Here is a 17071-nt window from a genome sequence, read left to right on the forward strand (position 1 = left end):
CTTTCGAAACAGAACAAGAACAATGTGCGATAAAAATGCCTTTTGTGGAGAATGAAAAGTTTTGCGAGTTCATTTTTATGATACAACTAGGTTTCATTTCGTAGTTCGTTTCGTAGAACTTTCTCTATATGCACGTATGTGTGTGTGTGTGTGTTTTATTGTGTCTGTGTGTGTGTGATAAAGTTTGTCAACTTTTCTTGGCAACTGGACAAAAACTTTGAGCAATTCCAACACTCCATTTATGCGCTTTTATCGCGACACACAATTTTTCATGCAAAAAGTGAACCCATTTATTTTATTATTTAAAGCTTCAATCAATATTGGAATCTAAATAACTTTAAAAACAATAAAATGCAATAAACGGCAAATAACATGAAACTGGCCAAATTTTATTGTTGGTTGAAATTGCATTCCTGTCCAAAATTCCGAATTACAAACAATTTGATATTTGTGGCTTATTCACGTTTTGCTTTTGTGGCATGTCTGTTAAACGAATGTTTCGCCTATGACATGGTAATTAAATTAAAAGCACCTGAATCGGTAAGCTGTCCGAAAGTAAACTGGCCTAAAACACACATAGACACAACAAATAAATGCAGCTGGCAATAACAATTTTTGATGCCGCATTCAAATCCGGTCTTAGTACTCACAATGCCATTGACAAGTCTCTGTAGCAGTTTGCAGCAAAATTTGCTCGGCAGTTTACATAACGACAATTTCTTCGGAAGGCTGGGGTTGGGGGTGGGGGTGGTGTCAGTATTTTACCATTTTAAATATTTACATACGGTCATCTCCATTTACAGGCCCTGAGCTTTGTTCTACTTGCTGACCTCGCCCCCAAAAGGATCTCACAGAAAGCAGTCCTTTAGAATTTATAATTGTTATTTAATTTGCATAAGCTTAAGACACAGCCTTGCTCTGACCTCACCCCTAACCCCACCGCACTTGTCTTGGCTTTGACTGAAAGGAAACACATGTCCAATGAAATGAATCATTTTTATGGCCGGCTGCCCGCTGAGCCGACTTGGCTAATTTATAAATCTTTCGGGGTACTTAAAAATTTAGAACAATTTATTTTAATATTTATGGCATAACTTTGTGCGTTTTTCTTGACGGCAAAAAGGATTTCAAGGATTTGAGCAAAATATAATCATAAATACCGAGTATTATGCCTAATAAAATCAAACAAAAGCGTTTGACACTTTTATTAAATTTGACCCAGCCTGTGCACTTCCATGAATGGATTTATATACATAGTGGGGGGAATGTAGTGTCAAAGGGGTTGGCCTTAAAACAATTACTCAAGTGATTTCATTTTCGAGCCACAACGGCAAAGGCCTTTTTGCATATCCAACAAATTTGCCAAGTTCCTTTCGAGTCGCAACTTTGAGGGCGAAATGGCAAAAATCAGCGCAGTTTAGCCTAATATGATGGATATATAAATTTAAATATTTTTTAAGTACACTTTGTGGTATCTATCAGCTATATTTACAGAGAAATATAAATGTTTAGGAGTTCAAAGTCTCAGTGTGATTTTGTTTTCTGAGTTTAGGAAAAGCCCATTTGATGTCTGTGACAAAATAATGTTTTAAGAGAGAGAAACTGATAATTAGATAATATATTTATATATATAATTATTAATTATTAACACTAATGACTTAGATAAGAAACATAACGTTTAAAAAATAAAAATATGCACATTTAATAATTTACTTTGCAGCTAGATTTTTTAAATGTTTCATTAATATATAAACATTTTTAAAATTATATTTTTTTATATACTGTAGTTTACACTCAGCCAAAAAAAAACTTTGAAACTCAAGGATAGCTTGCATTATTATTAGGAAATTATATTTCTGACAAGAATGAGCATTAAAAAATTATTTCTTATTATACTTATTTTCTTCTATTGTATTCTATTTCTTATTATACTTATAATTGCAATCAATATTTAAATTTAAAGATTTTACATATATAAGCATTTTAGAGTGAATTTTATTTAAAATTTGGGCTTTTGTGTTTTTTTTTTTTAAATAATTGAAAAAATGTTGTAAAATAAAGAAATGACTATCTAAATTTAGAAATTTGTTTTTTCGTATATTTATAAATTATTTCTAAAAGTCTCCTTTCTGGTTTTCAGGGCGATTTTCATTTTGGTGCGTTTTTATTAATTTCTTTTTCTGATTATAGGTAATAAAATTGCAAACCTAATTGAAGATAAGAGGATGTACATATAATTGTTTAGCCGGGGTCCATGTCATACTTATTATATTTATTTATTTATTATGAAAAGGATATTCATTTGATATGGTCGTTTCGTTACGCTGCTTATTATTCATTCTGATTAATTGCTTATTTAATTGTCATATGGAAATGCACATGAAATGTAATTCCGCAATTCTGGGAAATTTGTATTTCGATATTTTGTAAGCAAATGCTTGGCCTAAGTTAAATTATGATGGCAATCAAATATGCCCAACAACAACAACAATAAACACAAAAATGTCAATGCTATCAAGATGTTATGGCTCATAATTTTCACATAGGAAAATTGTTGCTGCTGCTGCTGTTGTTGTTGTTATTGTGAAAATATTGCAGGCAATTGACATTTTTCAGATGTCAGGCCATATTGATTTTCGCTTAGCTTGCCTGACTTTGGGACCGGAAACAAATCGATGGCGTTGTCATTTCTGAGATATCTATGCCATATATCATAATATCATGTGTTGCAAACGTATATCGTATATCACACATGCGACATGTGCCAACTGTTGCGTGTCGATCGGAATTAATGCTTATGCATATTTCTAAACCTGACACACATATATGCATGTGTGTGTGTGTGTGTGTGTGGAATGTGAAGTATGACAGCGACACTTGATGAATATGAAAATGATTGTTATGCGAGTTTTATGTAAATATGCAGCACATGAAATTTATAAAAGAAATTAGCAGTTGAAAGCGTATGAGAAACAAGAAGATTCAAAATAAACATTGAGGGGCATGCGAGTGTGAGAGTCAGAGAGAAAGAGAGAGAGAGCGAGTGAGGCAACAGTTGACAGTTATCCTGACACAAACACGCATTGTCATGTCTAACAAGCGTCAGCATCATCCTCAGTTTCAGGCTTCACATCGCCTGTCAGTCAGCCTCAGTCAAGTTTTGTGCGCCGGCCCATTTACATATTTACACTTTACGAAAATAAAAGCCTGCATGCTTTTGTGCGTAAAGCTGAAACTGTTTAATGGATGGAACAACAGCAACAAGAGCAGTTTGTCCAATGGCTGCCAAAATGTAAATTGCACAAAGCGGCAACGCTGAGAAATGTTTGCACAAAACTGATTCATTTTAATGCAATTTGCGAACAGCACACACACACACACGCACACAAGCATACTTTAGTTAACAGCGCCTTAACAGCGCTCTCACTGTTAAAACGCTGCTCAAAATGTCGCGCTCAGCCGAGCTGTGTCTAGCGCACACAAACTCATTCATAAAAAGGACCACAACGAGAGAGAGAGAGAGAGAGAGCGAAACTCCGAGATTCCGAGAGAGCGAGAGAGCGCTCGCTTGAGAGAGAGAAAGAGCATAACAGATTGAGTTGTCGGATGCTGTCGCTTTTACTGTTGCTTAAATACGCAGTGCACAGCATCTGGCGAACACAGTGGGCGACGCAGCGTTGAACCTGAATTACGGCAACAAGATAAACACACAGATGCCGCGTGTGTCAGTCTATCAAACATACAATTCGTCAGTCACTCAGTCAGACGGACAGACGACGTGAATACTGAGTGCATTATTTGCCTGACCTGCATTTGATAAGCAACATATTAAATTGTGTAATTAGCAAAAATATATATATTTACATGTGTGTGAATTAAAATTGCAGTTGGAATTTAATCAGTGGCTGAACACATGTGCAGCGAAAGTTATTATAAATGAAATGTCACTCAAATATTGAGCATACGCCCCGATGGCCAGACATTAAGTCTGCATGTATGTGTGTGTGTGTGTGTGTGTGAGTGTGTGCATTGCGCTAATTTCTCACACTTCAAACGTCTGGCAATGAATTTCCGTTTGCCTCTCATGACTGCTGCCGTGTACTTCACGTTCCACATTCTGATTTCCTGCTCCTTTTATTTTTATTTTTATTTTCTCTTTTTCTTTTGCCTTTTTCTGCTTTTGGCTTTTCACTTCCGCATTCGCCCGAAGCGAATTGTTTAGCTCAAGTGTTTTGTTTGCCTTAGTTCTATGTGCCTCTCAATCCGCATCCCCCTTCGCTTCCCCCAGCCGCACCTCGATCCTTTTATGCCATAAATTAAGCACTCTGACAGTTAGTTTACCTTCGCATTGTTTGCCGGTAAACACTTTATGCGAATTTGAGCTCTGCATTAGCGCCTGTTCTACGCTGGCAATCCTTTCAATCGTTTGTCCTCCTCGATAGAGTAGAGTCGGGCATTACTGATGTGTGTGTTAAGCTTATGTGGCTATGATATGGCTTCAAATCAAAACACATTATAAAAATATAAAAAAAAAAAATAGACTGGCAGAATTTATGACTTTGTGCAACAAATATATTGCTCTTAGAATAAATGGCGTATTATCAGTATAATACTAAGGCTTTTTAAATTACATAAATTTAAACCAGGACTAAACATTTGAAATTTGAGTATATTACAAATTATCAGATCATTATTAATAAAATTTGTTTATCGGATATTATAATGATTATTCTTATCAATATCCTTCCTTCCTTTTTGAGCTTTTTTGCTCTCGCTTTCTTATATTTCTTGCTTTTTAAGACTCCTTCACTACACTCGGAAAATAATTTGCTTTCAATTTAGAAAATCGTCAAGAGCAGCTTAACTTATTATCAAAAACTGATATTTTTTCTTTTATTAATTTGCGGGTAGATTTTCTTAAATTAAAGAATTAAATTAATATTTACTTAAAAGATATTCACTAAATGATATTTACTATAGTCTTTCTAATTTAAAGAAATATTTTTTTGTATATTTCTAAAATTTGTGAGTGCACAAATTATAAGACATTGGTTCAAAGTTTATTATTATTATGATTATTGTTATTAATGTCCAACTTGTACAATCTTCTTGGGCTTTTTTGGTAGATCTTGCAACCGTTCACTGACTATGTGTTCTTTTATATTAAGTCGTTTATTACTATAGAGGGTAGTTCCTACTAAATTCATTGTTCGCTTTTTATTTTGCATATTTTAATTGGCTTTTTAATTTTTGTTCTATTTTTACTTGAGAGCCCCTTGAAAAATGAGCCATTAGCGAAATCGTTTGATTAGTTAATGGCGTTTATTTGATTTGAAATTGCTTTACACACGCCGCAGCTGCCCCACATTGTTGCCTCCTTTGAGAGTCGCGTCTCGCGTCTGTTGGCCAACTTTTGCTTGAGTTACATAAAGCACGTAGCGTGAAAGTGAGGAAACACTTGTTGGCTGGATTGGATTGGTTTAGATGGGGGTAGTTAGTTGTTGGTGCATGGCACGTAGCACAGTCGAATCACAGTTGTGCGATTACCAATTTAGTAAATGAATTGAACATAACCAGTGCTAATGGCAATAAATAGCTCATTGTGAACGGGTGTTGCGTAAGCAAGACTAAAAAATAGTGTTGCCTACTTAAGCGGGCAGCTATCTGCTTGCATGCAATTGCTCTATATATTTGTACGTGTGTGTCTATAAAGTGTGTCGCGTGTTGGTTTGATAAAAATAACAAGACATACTTGCAGCAAACAAGCACAACCAACTGCAACACTTGTCCAAAAATAGACGGCAACAAAACGAAATAAATAAATAGAAAAACCAACTGCAAACAAACGACGAAAAGCGAGAAACGAAAAACGGTTTTGTGCGAAGGTTGCGTGTCTATTTTGTGAGCACAGTGCGGCAGAATGTGGCATTAAGTGCATGAAATCCACAAGCAAAAGCAAAAGTAAAGACACTGGCAACGGAATCGGAAGTGAGAACAACATGCCAGGGATTATTAACAGTGGCAGAGGCAGAGGCAGAGGCACAGGCAGTGGCAGTAGCATCAGCATGACAAGCATCAATTGCTTGTGGTTCTCGCTGCTGCTCTGCCACAGCTGCAACATTTTTGGATTACTGCGTCTTGAACAGCACCTGGCCGAGGGTAAGTCTCAAAAGGGTTCCAAGCACTTCGCTTCAAGCCAGAGAAATTTTATATAAGTGTTTTACAGTCAGCATTTAATCATACACGTTTAGAAATCTTGGACAAAATATAAATATAAAAAGAAGAAGTTCAATTAATTCTGCTAATTATAATTATATATAATTAATTAATTAAATTATTAATTGCAATAAAATTAATATTTTATTATGTCAAGGAATAATTCCATTCTTCCTGGGCGATTTAAATTGCATGAAATTATTGATTTTAATGATTGTCTAAAGGCCTGTGTCTAAATTCGTACTGAAACTTTATTTTAGGAAGAAAATGGCAATAAATTTCTAAAGTGATCTGGCAAATTTAAGAAAGTGTAGCAAATCCCTTAAATGAAACTTTTTACTTTTCTAGATTAAGTGTTTATATTTATTTTTTAAATAATCTGGATTCGTATTCAGAGAGAGTTCATGTAGAAATTGGGAAGTTTTTTTTTTTAATTTTAAAAAGTGCCTATTATTTTAAAAGAAATAAATAAAAAGTCATTAAAGAATATATATATAGTACAAATTATATTTCCACTGATAATACAAATTTAACCGACATTTTATATTTATTAACAAATATTATTATATTTCATATTTTTAATCAACTGTTGACAAATAAAAAACATTGAGTCCGTGCCAATAAATCGTTTATTTCTAGTCCAAGATTTCTAAGCGACTTGTATTGAAAATCTGTGCCAAACAAATTGTGATGGATTTTATGAGAACACGCTCCAATTGTGTTTTATATATGCCATTTTTGATTTACTTTGCCGGTTCCATTTTATGTCATTATGAGCACAGCCTTTTGATTTAATGACAAATGCCATAAAACACATACACATAAACATAAATCTCTGTCGGTGCATGTGTATTTGTGCCTTATGCGCGCTTTGATTTATTTCCAAGTGCTCACAAATGTTATGCGTTTCATTATTTTTTATGATAATTTATCAAATATGTGAGCAGCATACAGAAACAAAAATAAAACATAAGAAGAAAATCCGAGTTAACAGTTAGCAGTTTATGGCTTTGCTGAAAGGTGGCAACAGCCGGCTGATTGCAGCTTAGTACTAATAATAGCCCACAAAATGCTTTTAGAACAGCAAGCGGGGCTTTAAACAAACTTTAAGATACCGAAACAACAACAACAACAACACCAGACAAATAAGCCAAATCAACAGCGTCTTATTTCGCCTATTTGCTTTTTTCCTCTTTTTGCTCCCTTTTCGCCCCCTCTGCACCGCCCCACACTTTCACAGCCCTGCCCTTTGAGTACTTAGACGAGCACCTGGACGACTTCAACTACGACCTGGACGAGGCCCAATCTCAGGCCAAATACGATGCACGTCTGCTTTCCGAGCAAATGCTGAGCGACGCTGAGCTCCAGCAAAGAGCGGACATCGAATCCCGCATTAGTTCCAATTCGAATGTCGTAATCAACTCCAACGGCGAAGCCAACTTCAATTTTAACACCAACTCCAACTCGGATGCTGACAGCGAAGCGCAGTTGGCAGCAGCCGCTGCCAGCTCTCCGACTGAGGATGACTTGGAGCCGCATAGTCGAGCAGCTGCTTGTTTCACAAATGGCCATAAGTACACACACGGACAGAAGGTAAGCCGTTGCACACACACACACGCACACACACACATATTAGCACACACACTCTCACTCACTCACACACAACTGGCTTATGCACACCTGTGTTTTCAACTCAACTTTTCGGCATTTCCTGAGCGAATATTCATTTGCGGTTGCGGTGCTTTTCACGGATTTCTCCTTTCAGCTGACGCATTAAATTACACATTTATAGTTTGCGTTTACACCTATAGGCTTGGAAAAGATTTTATTATAGCTGTATAATTGCTGTGAATATAAGTACACTCAGAAGAAAAGGAACTACAATTTTGGAAATCACTAAAGTGCAAATCGCGTTCAAAACTAGACAATTTTTTTCGTTTCTTTTCTTTTAAAATTTCTAAACATACGAAGAAGGCATTTCTTAAGATTAGGGGTTTTTCAATTTTTTAGATATATTTTCTACTATAAAGAAATGCAAAACTCTTGTTTTTAGAAACTATCTTTCTACAAATGAATGAATGAATAATGAAATTTGCTGTTTCGGTGATAGCTGAAAGCTTTAAAACATTTCTAAAATAGTTGTTTATGTGAAATCTTAAGAATACATTGGATTTTAAAATATTTTTTATATATGTGCAAGAAAAAGTATTTTCAGGATTTATTAAAGAGCAGATATAAATAAAAATTTCTATATAAAATTGTGTTGTTGCTCGGAGATTGTATAATTTGTGGAAAATTGTAATTTTATATTCCTTTTTAAATTACTTGAAATGCAAGAAAAGAACAATAAAGCTAATGTAAGAATACTTAGTGTTGTACAACAAATCTTTTTTATAGATTTTGGAAAAATATATCCTTGAAATTGAATTTCTTTATAATAAGCTGAGCTGCACTTGGCGCCAAAAATATGTTTTTTTTTTAATAAATGTCGGTTCCTTTTTTTTTGAGTGTACATTCATGCAACTTTTCATCTATTGTAATAAAGTGCTTACATTGCATTACATAATCAATTTAAATAACTCCACTTTGGAGGAAAGTTGATGCTTCAAATAACATCTTATTTGGATAATAAACCAAGCCACTAACAATTCGAACATTGGCCATTTTTCTGAATCGCTTAATAATGTGGTTGGGGTTGTATAATCAGGCATATCCTTGACAAATTCCGACTTATAGACAAATATGTAATTCAATCATACAAGTAAGTAGTAGTGTGTGCACGTGTTGGGTGATAAATATAAAAAGATTTGCTCTTTTGAGAATGGTTGGGTAGTTGATACAATGGAGAATACTGCTACGTTTCGGGAGTTGGCCTGGTTGTAAGCACTTTTGTTTTAACCTGGTAAATGATTTGATGTATACAATGTTTGCAGCAGAAAGCCTTGAATAGTAATAAGCTTTATCAAGGGATATAAATAAAATGTAATTACCTATAGCCACGTCTCATTCAACGTTAAGATCTCCAAGTATAACTGTGATTCTTGTGTCCTAATTTAGTCTTTGTCTTTGTCTTTGGCCAATTCACTTAAAGGTTTTAAAAGGGATTCTAACCATTTATAAACACCTTCAGCTTTAGTTCCAGCTACTCATATCTAATATAATTAGAATGTAATTAATTAAAGCCACGTGTCATTTAATGTTAAGGTCTCCACATTTAGCTGTGTTTCTAGTGTCCATTTCAAAATTAAATATGCTAAATTTCCTAAGCTACTATCTTTGGTAAATTCGTTTTGAGGTTTTAACAGGGATTTTAAACATTTACATAAAGTTTCAGCTTTAGTTGCAGCTACTCATATTTTGGTGTGGGAATTAAAAAAAACAACCAAATGCGACAAAACATACACCATGTTTTCGTATTTGATATTCTGCTTGTTTTTGGTTTTTGTAGAATTTAGTTAACCCGTGTTTTGTGTTTTTTTAAACCTATTTTTGTACTTTGTGGCAGGTGCCGCGTTTGGATGCCTGTGAGGTTTGCCTGTGTATGGACGGTGAAATCTTTTGCTGGTGGGAGAAATGCGGTTAGTTTGAATTGAGTTTTATGTGCTTTAAGGCCCGCAATGTAGATGAAACTTTTCACTTTCTGCGCAGATAAGGCGAATGTAAACAGAGGGGAGGCGACTGCAACGGCGGCGGCGACGGCGATGGGGACGACTGGCGGCGACTATTCGGATCCGTATCGGTATGAGACCACAACGAGAAAATCAACAAAAGTGCACAAAACAACGAGGAAAGCTGGCAAGCGACACAAGCATCACAAGAATCAAAAGAATTTTAATGACTACGAAGTTTACCATAGCCGCAAGCAGGCGCCGGATTATAAAAAGCCAGACATAATGCAACAAAAACAAAAGAGCGACAGTGCTGCCAACCACAGCAGCAGTATCAGCGGCGTCACCAGCAGCAGCAGCAGCAGCAGCGAAAGCGGCAACTACAATATAATCAAGCAACAGAAACATGAACAGCAGCAAAAGCCCGCAATGGCCCAGCAACAACATAAGAAACCTCCCCAGCAGCAGCAGGAGTTCAATGTGGCCGCAATGTCTGTTAATCAAGCGGCAAAGGAAACACATTATCAGCAGCAATTGCCGACGCCTCACCAACAACACCAACACCAGCAACAGCAACATTTACACGCCCATCAGCCACATTCTTCCAGTAAAATATTAAATTTTCCTGAAAACTTGCCGGCTCTGCTTTATTACGACTACAAAACGGAGGAGCATGAACATCATCAGCATCAGCATCATCAGCAGCATTTGCTGCACGAAAAGCAACGACTGCAACAACAGCAGCAACTGCAAAAAAAGCAGCAGAAACAGCAACTGCGGCAGACACAGCGGAAGAAACAGCAAAAGGCAACTCTTGGCACAGACTTGGTCGTTGTTAAAAACTTTGATGAGGCGGAAACCGACAGCGATATTTTGCCCGAGCCACCAACCAAACGGCCTGCAATGACCGCAACAACAACGGGCAGCAGCACCAGTCACAGCAACAGCATTGCCAACCCAACAGCAACAGCAGCAACAATAGAAATGGTGACAACGCCCCACAGCCAACAAGCTGCCACGGCGTTTGTGATGGATAATACAAATGTAAGTGAGCATATAACATAAAATACAGACAAGAAAGACATGTACACAACGGACTATACTCTCTTGCAGAAGCATGACTGCTCTATTTTAAACATTTATAACAATTTCAACTTCTTATTTCGAGAATACAATATACATTTGGCCTTTCATATTAACTCTTTTTACTTTTGGTTTGATTGGTTTTGCCAAATCCATGCAGAAACGTTGAAATAATTAAATACCATTAGAAATTACCATAACATTTTGAGTGTTTAAAATTCGCCTTAAAGTTTTGAAAATCAAATCAAAAATATAAAATTTTTTTTATTTAAACTGAATTAATTCGTATGTTGTACAACTTTTTATTGATTTAATTTTAATTTGAAACCCATTAATATTTCATTTTAATTTTAAATTAATTTAATATCATTTTTATATCATTTCTATAATTTAAATATATAAAACATCAGTATTACATTTTATTTATAATTTTATTTAATTTTTTAATTTGTACTTCTTAACATTAATTTAAAATGATTATTATTATTTATTGATTCATATAATTATATTCTAATATTTCATTTAATTTTATTTATTTTTTTAGTTTGATTGTGTCGACTGAAATTAGTCGGCATAAAAGAAATATTAGCAACTCGGCAATTTAAAATCTGTTATCAATCACAATTCTAAAAGTCATTGCCAAAATGTAAGAAACAATTATTGTTATGTTGCTAGATTTTATTTAATATAATAGAAGCATGCAGAAACTCACATTTAATTGATATTTCTTTTTATTTGTATTGCCCCATTACTTCACATTCGTTTCAAAGTTGAAATTGACAGATATATTGCACATATAACTCAGCTTGGCATCTGCTAGACGCTTACACCTTTTGGAGTTAGAGTGGTCTTTTTCAATTTGTTGCACATTTAATAACAAAATATATAATGGCCACTGCCAAGAGTATCATAAAACCCAACAAGCCACAGCAAATTTTAGTGCCTGCTGGCTGATGCAGCCGTGCCCCAAGTGCTTCTAAAGTGCGGCCAATTAAGTTTTTAAGCATCCTTCGTCTTGTGGACATTTGTTGCAGCTTTGTGCAATTGAATTTTTCATGGCACAGCTGTTTCATTATTTATTCGAGTTTAATGTTTCAAACGAAATTAAAAAGAAGTTCCTCAACACTATTTAGCAGACATTGGGGTCAGAGATTGCATCCATTAAATTGCATTTATTATGTATGTAAAAATAATCACATTTGCCTACTGTGTAACTGCAGCGAGTGCAACAGGATAAGGAAACTGAGGAAGCTGATGATGCATTTCATCGCTGGCTGACATCGACGGAACTCAATATTGACAGTACAAATATGTTTGACGATAACTTGGCAGCAGCAGCAGCTGCAGCTGCAGCAGAAGCTACAATTGAGCAGGAAACATCAGCATCAACAATAATCGATGATGTTGGCAGCATAAGCAGCAGCAGCAGCAGCAGCAGCAGCGGCAGCGGCAGAAACAGTACCACCAGCAGCAGCAATAGTAAAGACAATGACAACAGACACGGCAACAACATAGCTGACAATGCGGATGCTGTATTCTTCCGTAGCTCTTACAATGATTACAGTAGCGAATTCAATGGCAGCGTTGTCAATATTGATATTACACTAACTGCTGTAGATGTGCATCCACATCAGCAGCAGCAGCAGCAGCAGCAACAACAACAGCAGCAGCAGAAGTTACCGAGAGCCAGCACAGAAACGGATTTAATTGCAAATGACAACCAAACTTCAGATGTAAGCCCCGGTGTAAGACAACCAACAAAAATGCAACCAACGGCCACATCAACACCAATACCAGCTGAAGCAGCAACAACCACAGTAAAATCAATAACAACAACAATGCCCATCACCAGCAGCAGCGGCAGCAGCGGCAACAACAGCAGTAACAATAACAGCAGCAGCAATCAGTACAATTTGCCGCCCTTCACGTTGACAACGATTATAACAACAACGCCTCTGGCAGCGGGGCGTATGTGCAACGTGCTGGGTAAGTTGCCAAAACACATCAAGAACAACAACACTGATGACAATAGTGAACTCTCCTCCATTTTAACTGTGCATTCCTCGTCTCGTCTGCCATTGCAGGTAAATTGTATAAAATTGGCGAAGTTCTGCCACAGGACACCGGTAACTGTTTGCAGTGCATCTGCACGGATGCTGTGACACCTGACGAGCTGCCCAGCGTCACCTGCAGTCCGCACAACTGTCCGCCACTGGTGCTGCCCGACCTGTTCGATGCGACTGGTTACTGAGGTTACGGGTTTGTGCTGTAAGTTGCAACTGGCATGCGTTACAAATTAAAAGCAAAATTAAAAAAACAAAAAGAAACACAAAAACAAAAAAAAAGGAAAAACAATGATAAAAAGGATATAATTACAAATTGATTAAATTTTAATTGGATTTCAAGAGAACATTTGTATTAATTTGCATTTCAACTGCAGCAAGTAACTCGTATGAAACACACACACACACACACACTCGCATACATAACAACAACAACAACATTACCCAGCAGCCGCTGTGTTCAATTTATGGATTTCAATGTAAAGCCCTCCCTATCATGAGTGCGTTGAGCACTCACTTAAACAAATACAACAACCTATCAACAAGATATACAAACGTACATACTTAGTATATACTCATAACCACACACACACACTCGCACACACACACGAACACACATACATAACTATGTCTCATATGTGTGTGATGAGTGAAACAAATCAAATTGCTGAGAGCAATGTCTAGTTTATAAGATAAATGTTTATGCATTTTACAAACAACGTGTGCAACAAAACTTATCGCAGTTGCAAGTTATCGAGCTCCCCTCTCACTACACACCTTACTTACCCGTACTCCTCAGCTCCACCACCTTCTTCTCCTCTTGCAAATGAAAATGAATGTATACACCATTAGAAATTTTAAAGAATTTATAGATGTACTTAAAGCCCACAAATTGAGCAACATAAAATACCTACATATACATATATATATACATATACATCTACATACATATACATAATATTCAAATACCAATCAATATATATATTTAAACTAACATACGTTTTATTTTACCCTGTATCCATTCTAAATACGTACGAATTGTAATTTCCTAGTGAAATATATTTTCTACTCTTTCGCCTAAAACAATTTTGAGAATAATATTTAACTATTAAGTGGTCTTTGCAAAATAATTCGTTAGTTTCGATAGATCTTTTTGTAGGTCTAGACAATTTGGGCAGGATACAGACTACTAACCAATTTTATTTTTATTTAATAAATATGATTTACGATATATTTATATACGAGAACATATATACCGAACGTGGTGTAATTTAAGCAACCAAATCCATAACGTATAAACTGAACAATGACAAATAATGAATTATGTATATGTATAATCAGTTTCCATTAGTTTAAGGTAATACGATTTTTTATAATTTACTTTTAACTATTTAGCGCGCAGTATTTATTGTTTACTGAATTGATGCTTCTTGAATATTATTATTAATTATTAATAGAAATACGTAATAATTTAATAAAACATATTTACGAGTATCATATAATATATGGTTAGATATATCGGTTTTAGCTGCCCAAGGGGCTAAGAAAAACACCATATCTTGTAGAAATAAAACTTTTACGAAATGAAATTAAAATTTAGACAAGAACTAACAATCATTTATGTAATTTAGTTATAATTCAGTATTAATTTGCAGCTATGCGGGGCGACTTGAATTAAACCCAGAGCCTGTTATTTATTTAAAAAAAAAAAAGAAATGAAGAAACCAACTATATTAGTCGTGATAATAATTAATTCACTTTAAAAATTAATTGTAATTTAAGAAGAAATACTTGAAAAGTAGGCACAATTATCGATACTAGATAAAAAAAAAATCGGGAATAAGAACTCCAATTTTATATATGAAAATGCTGCAAAGTAACAGCCAGAAAAGAACTTATTTAAAAAACCAAAGTTATAAATTCACTTAACAAAATCAAAATGAAAACTTGTATATTTATAAAAACGAAATAAAACCCCAGAAAGCATGATGAAAGTAAAGCAACAAAAACAATGAAAGCAGACAAAACAGAAAAAAAAAAAACAAATCAAAAAAACCAAAAAAAAAAACAAACATAAAATCAATGAAAATAATATGTCACAAGAACAAATTGAATTCGTATACTCGTTATCCGTATTATCAATGTATACAAAATAAATATTTGCGAATATATCGAATATTGTATGTGTAAAGTAATTGTATCTGCAAAATCTCTAAGTAATCTATTTACATAAATATATGTATGCATATTTACAGGATTCACACACACACACACACACACACACAAACACACACACACAACACACACAAAAAACGACACACATGCAAATTGCGTATCCACATATATGTGTATGAGTAAAATGTATTTTGTGTTCGAGAACAAATCAAATTGACATGAATAAACCAACATATAATAAATGAGTCTGCAATTTTAGTTAAGCTACGACATTTATTGATTTAAGGTAAGTCGCTGGCACATGTTCAATCAATTTAATATGTACGCAACTTGACTGGCACATGCACACATGCATCATTTGACATATATACAAATATAACTTGGCTATAACATATCGCTTTCGCTGCCCGATTCAAAGCCGGAATCATCAACGTCCGTATTCGAACGAGGCAATATACCTTCAGCATTCATCAGGCCATTGTCAACTGGGTCGCCCTGCAGGGTCTCGATTGGATTGTAATATTCAACGGGGGGCTGCTGCCAGATGTGCAGGTCCTGCAGTATCATTTGCAGCCTGCGATTGATCGGTCTGTGATTGTAGTGGACCGTTAGCTGATTATCGCCCCCACCATTCATCGTGCGTTCTTAATCGGTTGCAGTTTGGTTGCGTTTTTAGAATTTGTATATGACTCGAAATTGAATAGTTTCTAGCGAATGGCACTCAAAATATGTTTGAGTTGAAAAGCAATGCCCGGAAATCAACATTCGGTTTTGCCAGATTGCCTGTTAATATGGTTTAATAAAGCATAAATTGACATGTGTTGGCTGTCCCCTTGTCCCACAAAAAAAAAACAACAAGAATAATAAAATAACCCAAACTATTCACCATTTCATATGCTGGCGCTTTATTAGATTTTTGGACCAGAGCGCAATCAACGCGCTGCCAGCAACCACAAACCACTTAACTCTGTGTGTGTGCAGCTGCGTGTGTGTGTGTGTTTGTGTGTGTGTGTGCGGAAACGGAAGCGAGGCAAAGCCTGTAAAATGTTCAGCCTGGTTGAGTGACCGCACGAAGCCATTGCCCATTGCCCATGGTCCATGGATTCCATCGTCCATCGTCCATCGTCCATCGTGCATCGTCCGTAGTCCATAACAGTGCATAGACCATAACAAAAGTCCAAACGCAACCATTGGCCATGCACAGCTGGCTCAAATTATTGCCCCATAATGCTGCTGCCACATTGCCACACAGCCGAACACAGCACAATGCTTCTGAGGTCAATTTGTGATAACGGCAGCTTTATTTCAAAATATATCTACGACTTTATTTGTGGCAACTGGTCAGAGTGGCATAAAACAGTGGGCAGTGGCCAGTGGACAGTTACTCCTCGAATTAAAACCCAAGCGATTTGTACAAAATTCATAATGTAATCAACAATCACTAAATGTAAACTGAACCTCGGCAGTCTAATGTTCATGGCTTTCACCAATCAAATAAGCTTGGCAAATGCTAATTATAATGCTTGAGTTAATACTTCAAATCAATTAAACTGACAGCTCGTCGACTGATGTCATTCCACTTACTATTTTAGTTGCAGCTGCTTCAGATGCCTCTTTCTTCTTAAGCCAGTGCGAAATGTGTTTTCGTCTCTGAAAATGTGAGTTATTAACATATAACAAGTCGAGTGAGCTCAACTAAGACTTAAATATATTATTTTAATTTTAATTTAATTTTTAAATTAATTAATTTTTCTTGAAGCCCCTAACGGATGTTAATTTATATATGATAATGGAGTATGTTAACCGTTACCTACTTTTACACAACTTCATTAACATAGCCCTGTTGGCAGCCGTAGTAAAAAACTTTTAATTGAATATGAATTGTTTACATACTTGAATTTGGAGTCCTGTGTGGCTTAATATAAA

At 35.6% G+C, this 17071-nt stretch overlaps 1 protein-coding gene across 1 annotated transcript; it reads left to right on the forward strand.

Moving 5' to 3' along the window:
* Window positions 1–3656: 3656 nt before the first annotated feature.
* Window positions 3657–13244, forward strand: LOC6561041 (putative mediator of RNA polymerase II transcription subunit 26). The gene is made up of 7 exons (XM_032734581.1): window positions 3657–3837; window positions 5759–6159; window positions 7457–7809; window positions 9722–9794; window positions 9865–10868; window positions 12128–12893; window positions 12992–13244. The coding sequence occupies exons 2-7, from the start codon at window positions 5937–5939 to the stop codon at window positions 13156–13158; spliced, it is 2586 nt and encodes an 861-aa protein (XP_032590472.1). The 5' UTR covers window positions 3657–3837; window positions 5759–5936; the 3' UTR covers window positions 13159–13244.
* The last annotated feature ends 3827 nt before the right edge of the window (window positions 13245–17071 follow it).

Source organism: Drosophila grimshawi, unplaced genomic scaffold, assembly GCF_018153295.1.
Source record: "Drosophila grimshawi isolate 15287-2541.00 unplaced genomic scaffold, ASM1815329v1 contig_1369, whole genome shotgun sequence".
NCBI classification, from domain to species: Eukaryota; Metazoa; Arthropoda; class Insecta; order Diptera; family Drosophilidae; genus Drosophila; species Drosophila grimshawi.

Bases quoted from the DNA above. Each gene is read 5' to 3' on its own strand.
- LOC6561041 (XM_032734581.1), top strand. From the start codon at position 5,937: ATGAAATCCACAAGCAAAAGCAAAAGTAAAGACACTGGCAACGGAATC. The intron at 6,160-7,456 runs GTAAGTCTCAAA...ACACTTTCACAG, and splicing joins TGAACAGCACCTGGCCGAGG to CCCTGCCCTTTGAGTACTTA. The intron at 10,869-12,127 runs GTAAGTGAGCAT...GTGTAACTGCAG, and splicing joins TTGTGATGGATAATACAAAT to CGAGTGCAACAGGATAAGGA.